At 46.6% G+C, this 9092-nt stretch overlaps 2 protein-coding genes across 3 annotated transcripts in view; one reads left to right on the top strand and one right to left on the bottom strand.

The window, feature by feature from the left end:
• The first annotated feature begins 2956 nt into the window (after nucleotides 1–2956).
• Nucleotides 2957–8125, top strand: TSR2 (TSR2 ribosome maturation factor). 2 transcript variants are annotated; one of them, XM_045537602.1, is made up of 5 exons: nucleotides 2957–3048; nucleotides 3211–3301; nucleotides 5825–5916; nucleotides 6634–6810; nucleotides 7040–8125. In XM_045537602.1, exons 1-5 carry the CDS (start codon nucleotides 2965–2967, stop codon nucleotides 7172–7174), a joined length of 579 nt encoding a protein of 192 aa, XP_045393558.1. In that variant the 5' UTR covers nucleotides 2957–2964; the 3' UTR covers nucleotides 7175–8125. The 2 variants fall into 2 exon arrangements, with proteins under 2 accessions (XP_045393558.1, XP_045393559.1); XM_045537603.1 differs by lacking the exon at nucleotides 2957–3048 and adding an exon at nucleotides 4557–4661 and having other exon boundaries at nucleotides 3232–3301.
• Nucleotides 8077–9092, bottom strand: part of FGD1 (FYVE, RhoGEF and PH domain containing 1) — a 43236-nt gene continuing 42220 nt past the window's right edge. Inside the window, exon 18 of the mRNA XM_045537601.1 lies at nucleotides 8077–9022. Within this exon, the coding sequence (XP_045393557.1) occupies nucleotides 8717–9022 (306 nt within the window). The 3' untranslated portion in view covers nucleotides 8077–8716. The remainder of the gene's footprint in view (nucleotides 9023–9092) is intronic.

Below are 9092 nucleotides of genomic sequence, written 5' to 3'. Positions count from 1 at the left end.
TGATCACACTCTATAATCCTCGAATAGTCTTCTGTACCAGACTTCAAAGTTAAATTTCATGAACTAGCAGTATTTCAGCACAGGGACAGGCACAGAAGTGTCAGAACTGTTTGTTAACATGGTTTAGTGCAAAGTTTGCAACCTTTACTGTGTGAGGGAATCATCTACATTACTTTTTTAAAAACAGAAATAGTTATTGAGATATTATTTACATACAGTGCTTCATCCATTTAAAGTGTACAGTTCAATGGTTTTGAGTATATTTACAGGGTAAACTGTGTTAGTTTGCTAGGGCTGCCGTAACGAAATACCACAGACTGGGTGGCTTAAACAATGACAATTAATTTTCTCACAGTTCTGGAGGCTAGAGGTCTGAGACCAAAGTGTCAGCAGGTTTGCTTTCTTCTGATTTTCTCCTTGTCTTTCTCCTTAGCCTTCTTGCTGTGTGTAGAAGTGATTGTCTCTGTGCACACACCTGTCTTGTGTCCCTCTTTGTCTTCATCTTAAACTCCTCCTCTTCTTAGTTTTTTGTCTGTTTGTTTTTTTAGAGATAGTCTCGTTTTGTTTCCCAGGCTGGACTCAAACTCCTGGGCTCAAGGGATCCTCCTGCCTCAGCCCACTGAGTACCTGAGTAGCTGGGACTAAAGGCATGTGCCACGCCTACAATCTCTTCTTTATAAGGACATCAATCATAATGGATTAGGACCCACCCATATGGCTTCTTTTTACCTTAATTACCTCTTTAAAGGCCCTGTCTCCTAATACAGTCACATTCTGAGGTCCTGGGGGTTAGGGCTTCTAAATATGAATCTGGGAGTGGTGGACACAATTTAGCCCATCATAGTAACCGTTACCTCATCTAATTTTAGAACATTTTCATCACCACCCAAAGTAACCCTGAACCCATTAGGGGTGACACTCTATTCTCCCTCCACAATTCTCCCTCCACCCAGGACCTGGGCAACCATTCATGTATTTTCTATTTCTATAGATTTGCCTATTCTGTACATTTCATACAAATAGTATCATCCAATATATGGTCTTTTTTTGACTGGTCAGTTGTGATGTCCCCTCTTTCATTCATAATTTCAGTAATTTGAGTCATCTTTCTTTTTTTTTCCTTAGTTAATTTAACTAAACGTTTATAAATTTTGCTGATCTTTTCAAATAACTGACTTTTGGTTTCACTGATTTTCTCTATTTCATTTATTTCTGCTCTAATCTTTATTATTTCCCTTCTTATTCTTGCTTTGGGGTTACTTTTCTTTTCTAGTTTCCTAAGGTGGAAGCTTACGTTATTAATTCGAGATCTTTCTTCTTTTAAATATGTACTTCTACAACTAAAAATTTCCCTCTAAGTGTTGGCTTAATTGCATCTCATAAATTGTTATGCTATATTTTTGTTTTCATTCGTTTCAAAGCAGTTTTCTAATTTTCCTTGTGATTTTTTTCTTTAACCCATTTGTTATTTAGGAGTGTGTTAATTTGCACATTTTTGTGAATTTCACGTTTATTTTTGTTAATGATTTCTAATTTTACTCCATTGTGGTTGGAGAACATACTTTGTATTATTTCAATCCTGTTATATCTATTGAGGCCTGCTTATGGCCTAATATATGATCTGTCCTGGAGAATGTTCCTGTGCACTTCAGAAAAATGTGTACAGTTGTCTCTGGGTACTCTTGGGGGATTGGTTCCAGGATCTCCCAAGAATACCAAAATCCATGGATGCTCAAGTCCCTGATATAAAATTTCATAGTTGCTGGGTGTGGTGGCCAGCGCCTGCAATCGCAGCTCCTGGGGAGGCTGAGGTGGGAGGATCGCTTGAGCCCAGTAATTTAAGGCTACAGTGAGTTATGATCATGCCACTGCACTCTAGCTCGGGTGACAGAGCAAGACCTTGTCTATAAAATAAAATGGTGTAGTACTTGCATATAACCTAAGGACATCCTCCTGTATACTTTAGATCATCTCTAGATTACTTATATTAATAATACCTAATACAGTGTGAATGCTATGTAAATAGTTGTTATACTGTATTGTTTAGGGAATAATGACAAGAAAAAAAAGTCTGTGCATGTTCAGTACAGATGCAATTTTTTTCCCCAAATTTTTCTGTCTGAGGTTGGCTGAATCCACGGACGTATAACCCACAGACACAGAGGGCCCACTGTATTCCGCTGTTGTTGGTTGCAGTGTCCTATAGAAGTTAGGATGCTTTTTTTAAAATTCAGATTTTCAAGTAAAAAAAAAAGTAAAAAAAAATAAAAAAAATAAAAAAAATAAAATTTAGATTTTCTAGGCTATGCTCATTGAGTCCTCTGCCTTGGGGCCTGGAATCTGTATCTGTAATAAGTTCCCCATTTCTTTCCTGCGAAGTACCCACGGATCTGGAACCCATGGCCCCACATGTCCTCCACGTTTGGTGTCCTTTAAGAGAGTAACTGTGGGCCAGGCGGGGTGGCTCACGCCTGTAATCCTAGCACACTGGGAGGCTGAGGCAGGCGGATTGTTTGAGCTCAGGAGTTTGAGACCAGCCTGAGCAAGAGGGAGACCCTGTCTCTACTAAAAAATAGAAAGAAATTATATGGACAGCTAAAAATATATATAGAAAAATTAGCCGGGCATGGTGGCGCATGTCTGTAGTCCCAGCTACTCGGGAGGCTGAGGCAGGAGGATCGCTTAAGCCCAGGAGTTTGAGGTTGCTGTGAGCTAGGCTGACGCCACGGCACTTGCCCGGGGCAACAGAGCGAGACTTTCTCAAAAAAAAAAAAAAAAAAAAAAAAAAAAGAGTAACTGCGGTGGTGTCATCGATCGCTCTGATGCACTTTTCTATTGTTCTTGTCTTGCTGCCAGGTCTGAGGAAAAAGAGAATCTGTGTTCCTAAGCTCGGCTTCCGGCTCATTCTGCCTGGGCCAAGCTGCTCAGGGATGGGCCGCCTGCGTGTCACATGCAGCGGGCGGCATGATGGCGGGTGCTGGGGAAGATGTGCGCTCTCTTTTCCGGGCTGGGGTCCGTGCGGTGCTGGAGGCCTGGCCGGCGTTGCAGGTGAGTGGGGCCACGGCAGGATGAAGATTATTGCCCGGGGCAGAACAGAAATTGATTGGGCCCGGCGCCTGAGGGTTGGCTGGGTGGCGTAAGCGCAGGACCCTGTGGCCACCCAAGGCCAGCTCCTAAGCTGACGTGATGGCTTTGGGCCTGTGTTCGCAGATTGCTGTGGAGAATGGCTTCGGGGGCGTGCACAGTCTGGAGAAGGCTGAGTGGCTGGGGGGTGCAGTGGAGGATTACTTCATCCGCAATGGTGAGTGCATGTGCGGCCCTGCGACCCGTCTGTGTAGGGGTGTAGCGAAGGGGTGCCCCATTCTGGAGGGCCTGCATTTCCTCTTGAGCAATCGTAGGTTGGTACCTGAAGCCGAGGTGGAAAAAGTACAGGCTTTGGAGGCAGAATCCTGGGTTCCACTGCCTTACGGGCTTTGCCACTGACGTATGGTATCACGCAGGACAAGGCTTAGCTCCCCTGAAACTAAGTTTCCTAGTTGCTAAAATGGGTATAAAAGTGTCTACTCCAGCGCTGTCCGATAGAAATATGCGAGTTGCAATTTTTAGCAACCACTTTGATAACGTAACGTGACGCAGTTGAAATTAACAATGTGTTAGCAAGCTTAATGTATCCAAAATGTTTCAACATGTAATCAGTATGAAACATTGAGATATTTGTTACACCTTTTTTAGTATTGTTTTCAAAATCTGGTGTTTTACAGTTTCAGCACATCTCAATTTGGCTTTAGCCTCATTTCAAGTGTTCCGTAACCACATGCAGCTATTGGGACAGCAAAGATCTGTATTTTTAGGCTTGTCTTGAGTGTTATACAAGAACAAGGGGCCTGACAGAGGGTCTGTGCATAGTATGTGGTTTTTACAAAATTTCTAGCCTTGGAGATGACATTAGGCAGAGTCATTTCTCTCGAGAAAGTTTACTATCTAGTCAGGGATCCAGACAAATACATAGACAGTTATAACCCTGGGTGATGGGTGTTCTAATAAAGAGGAGCTCAGAGTGCATGGGGTGACATGAGACAGGGGAAAAGGCTTCTCAGGGGAGGTGGTGATTGGGCTGGGTCTTAGGGATGAGAAGTTCACTAGGTGGGGAAGGCAGAGAGAGCAACACTCAAATTCTGCAGTATGAGGAGGTAACGCGTTATATTTGGAAAGTAGCAGGGAGCTCAGTATTGGAGTAAGGGTGTGTGCACATGGGGGTGGTGTGGAGGAGTAGTAGAGAATGAAGATGGGGGATGAGGAGTCCTCCCAAAAGGGTAAGACATGGAAGGCCTCACGCGCCTTTGATGTTATTATTTTGGCCAGTGCTTGCCAAAATGCATGCTATGGAAGACTAGTCCTGTTAGATGCAGTGAAGAAAAAGCTTCTCCAGTCAAATTATGTAAGAAAAGCTCTTTTCTTCAGCTCCCACTTGAGTTTCGACACTTATAAGCATATTAAAGGCTTGGATAAGAATAAGAACCACTAAAAGAAACCTGTTTGCTTTTTTTTCCCATTAGCCTTCTATGGATAGCTTCCCTTAAAACTCAGCAGAACAGATATTTCTCAAAGGCAAACTATGAAACACTGCAGTAGGTGATAAAAATTCATGGGCAGGTTCTAAGGTGAGTAATAGGATGGGATTTACTGGCTGGAAAGTTCAGGAAGTAATCATTATGGAGCATGGATTGGAGAGGGAAAGACTGATGAGAAGGCTGCTTTTATCTAGAAAATGATGAGGCCTGAAGTAGTATAATGGCAATAGATATGGAAAAGAAGGGGTGGATTAGGGTCTTGGAGAGTGCTTGGTTGTAGAGGGGAGGGAAAAAGAGGCAGGATCCTGGTTTCAGTTGCTGGGTGGATTAGGTGCCTTTCATGGAATAGAGGAATCCGGGAGGATGAGCCGCAAGTTTGGAGGGTAAGTCTGGCTTTGGGTATGGAGGGTCTGAGGCACCTGTGAAACACCCAGGCACAGAGTAGTCTGAGTTGGAGACAGATTTGGGGAATATTAGAGTTGAGTGGTGGGGACAGCCAAAGGGGTGGATGAGCTCTCCCAGGGAGAGCATATGGAGGGAAGAAGGGTGAGGAGCTTTGTGGAAGACTTTCTTGAGTTACTCTCTAATTCAGAAAAAATAGAGCATGGGCCCATAAGATAACTGAAGTCCAGAGAGGAGGGCTTAACAATAGGGTGTTGTTGTCAAGGTCATGATAGTTTCATCATTGGTAGTACTACATCCATTTCTTCTTACCTATCCCATTGGTCTGTGGCCTCCTGTATTAGTGGAGCCACAGTTGTGAAGATCTCTACACTTCAAAAACTTCAGCCCTTGAGTGATGGGAAATTAATATGGACTATGGGTCTCCCCTGTACCAGGCATTGTGCTGGATGACTCCACATTACAGACCTTTGAGGAGGCCACCATTTGCCCCACTTTACAGATAAGAAAACTGAGGCTCAGAGAGGAATCAGTAGCTTCCTCAAGGTCACACAGAGGGGAGGCTGGTTAGAATAGGCTGAACAAAAGAGGGTGAGTGTGGGGCTGGGAGCTGTGGGAAGAGGGCTTAGGATTCAAGAGATTAGAAATTAGGTATTAAAATTTTGTGGGTTTTTTAAAAAAAAAAACATGTAAAAACCTAAAATGCAGAGCACTCTAGCAAATGAAAGACTCATACTTTGGGCCTTTACCCACCAACCAGATGCAGATCTACCAAGTAGGTATTGAAGAGTAGTCAGGAGTGATGAAGTTGGCTGATCTTTGACCAAAGGAACCTGCCCTTTTCTACTCAGCTGACTTGGAGCTAAATGAGGTGGAGGACTTCCTCGGGGAGCTGATGACCAATGAATTTGATACGGTAGTGGAGGATGGGAGTCTGCCCCAGGTAAGCTTAATGTGGGGATAGCTGCCATCTCCTTGCCTGCAGTCTTTGTGTTTTTTTTTTTTTTTTTTTTTTTTTTTTTAGAGATGGGGTCTCGTTCTTGCCCAGGCTGGTCTCAAACTCCTGAGCTCAAGCCATCCTCCACCTTGGCTTCCCAGAGTGCTGGGATTACAGGCGTGAGCCACCACACCTGGCCACTTGCAGTCTTTCTTTTCCCCAAATGTCTGTTTTGGGCCAAGACTCTTGGCTCTAACCATTCTTCTCTTGGGTCCTGCACAAGACCCTTCTATGACTCCCTGTTGCCTAGAGGAACAAGTCTAGTCTTTCTAGGTCTTTCCAAACCCTGCCTCTCTCTCCATATACCATTCCCAGGCAGGCCTGTTCCTCACCCCCATCCCAAGGGCAGGCCAGGCCAGGCCAGGCACATTTTCATCCCTGCTCTGGTTAACATTGCTCCCCCTGATAAGATTGCCTTCCCTTTTATATCTTTTTCAAAAACCAGTTCTAGTGCCTTCTCTGCAATTAGGCTCTCCTTCGATGCTACAGACCCTCACCTGAGCCCTTCATGTGTGGTTGCTTCTTTGGTGAACTCCTTGGGGAGGAAAGATACATGTTCTCTTCTGGAAAATTCCAACCCCTGCCCCACTCTTGCTGCAAACACGGGCTGGTTGCATAGTAGATTCTCTCAAAAATCCAAGCTGGTTGAATGTTTCTTTGTAGGTGAGCCAGCAGCTGCAGACCATGTTCTACCACTTCGAGAGAGGTGATGGGGCTGCTCTGAGGGAGATGGCCTCCCACATCACTCAGAGAAAGTGCAGGTCCACGGCCACTGCACTTAAGACAGACAGAGAGACTAATGAGGATGAAGATGATGGGGGCAGTGTGGAAGAGATGGAGGTGCAGTGGGTGCCCCGTGGGTGTGTGTGTGGGGGACACAGGTGTTTTCAATTTTCTGGGAGAGCAAGCTAGATTCACAGAGGGGGGTGGTTGTGGTGGTGGTGGTGGTGGTATTATCTAGAGAGGGCAGGGAACTTTCCTGAAGTCACATAGCCAGTCCTAGAAAAGCTGGGAGCAGAGCCTGAGTCCCCATTGGCCAATGTATTTAGCTCTCGTATTTCCCCTCCAGGTCTCAGCTACAAATGATGGGGCTGCTACAGATGGAGTCTGCTCCCAGCCTGAACCCTCTGTTCCAGAGTCTCAGACTATTAAGGAAGAAGATATAGTGGAAGATGGCTGGACCATTGTCCGGAGAAAGAAATAAGGGCGTCTGGAAATGGTTTGGGCCCTTACTTGCTAGTTTTGAAACTTGCTTTGTAGGGGCTCTTTTGGAGGGTTATAGACCTCTGGACTGGTTACCCCACGCTTATCCTCTTTCCTGTTCCCCTATCCAGCTCCCTCCAAGGGAAGAAAAGCCCTAGGGTCCTTGGTTTTGGGAGTGATGGGACCTGGTCCAGCATTCACCCTGGGCCTTAATTTACCATCTGAGTGATGAGGACGGGTTTCCCAGCACAATGTCTCTTGGGTGCAGTCATTGTGAAGAGGGGGATGAGTGGGTGTGGGTGTGGCTGGAGGAGCTAGATGCTGGTTGACAGTGCGCAGGTGGATTTGTGGAGGGAGAGGACCAGCAGGAGAACCAGTACGCAATGCTAGGGGGCTGGCTGGGTCAAGACTGGTGAGATGAACATGCAAATGGAAAAGAAAATAGTTAAAGATGTGAACGAAAGTAGCTGTGGAGCCTCTCCCTTATCCCACCCCACCACCACACACACACAGGGCAGCTGTGTACCCCTACCCAAAACATGGAACCGCACAGGAGTGTTCCCTTCCTGCAGCCCAGCCTCCAGCCCTGCATTCCTTCAGGAATTCTAAGGCCATGGTTAGGTGGTGAGCTTGGGAGAGCTGGGCTTTGTTTTCTATCTCCTCCAGCTTTTTTCCTCACTCTTTATCCCATCCCATTTAGGTCTAGGGATGAGGCTTGATATCCTAATAAATAACAAATACCTTATTGCTTAATCTGTGGCTTGTGTGAGTAGCCTTGGAATCAGCCTCTAGGAGCCAAGCTTCAGAGTTCAGCAAGGGAGCGGTTTCTGGGCCCACCCTAGCAGCCTGGTACTTTAGACAAACAAACAGATGCATGAACAGAGCACAGCAGGGCTCTGAAAGTTACTGTAAGCCAGAAATAAACTGTATTTTTCTTAAAAAAAACAAAACAAAACAAAAAGTATCCATTGTCCTCCCCCCATTCCCCTGTCCTGCCCAGTGGCCCTGCCATGGGTCTGGACGATAAAATACTGGGTAGCCTTGGGGCTGGGTAGAAGCCGTAAGCCATGGGAGAGGCAGGAAGGGTCTAGTCACCACCCCAAGTGGAATCGTACATGTGAAGACACTGACTGAGGTGGCAGGGGTGGGTTGGGGCCCCAGGGTCAGTGGCAGAGCTGGCACTTGAATCCAGGTTTCCTGCCTCTGATGCTTTGGAAGGAATTGGGTAGAGGCAGGCTCTGTAGGGTGTTGGGGAATTGGGGGTGGGGGAATGGCCTAATTAAGGTGGGTCTAGCAACAGCTCCCACCCTCCCTGGGTATAGGGATTAAGAAAAAATTAATATCACTGTAGGAATATTTCTTTAAAAGCCCACGTTTTGTGAAAAGATGAATTAAAAAACCCAAGACCCAGCATTCGGGATTGAAAGTGCCCGTGGTGGGAAGTTCAAGTATTGACTGAGCTGGGAGGGAAAGGGCTGGAGCCCCCAGTTGGACATGGGCAGCTAGAGTGTGGGGTGGGGGCTCCCGGTTCCCCCCAAATGCTCTAGGTCTTGTCTCGGGTCTGGGGGGTTTCGGGGGGTTCAGCAGTGGCTCCTGAAGCTGCCACTGGTGCCTCTTCCATCTCCCTGTCCTCAGACAGTGTGGGCCCTGGGCAGAATGTGTCGCCACGGCCTGCCCGGCCAAGCACGGCCATCCAGCGTCGCTGTAGCTCCTCCGTTTCAGGGCTGAAGTACCAGCTGAGGTGGCTCTGGGTGATCTTGAAGACATGCCTTCTGTCAGGCCGCTCCCCTGCCTCAGGAGGCCCCACCTCAAAGCCAATGAGGGGCAGGCTGCGCTGGGCTTTCACATCCTAGGGAAGAGGGACAGAGCTGGGGTCACCCTGGGGCTGGACCTTCCCCCTGCCTCAACTTCTAACTAGT

Source organism: Lemur catta, chromosome X (assembly GCF_020740605.2).
Source record: "Lemur catta isolate mLemCat1 chromosome X, mLemCat1.pri, whole genome shotgun sequence".
NCBI classification, from domain to species: domain Eukaryota; kingdom Metazoa; phylum Chordata; class Mammalia; order Primates; family Lemuridae; genus Lemur; species Lemur catta.
This window is presented reverse-complemented; position numbering and strand designations above follow the sequence as displayed.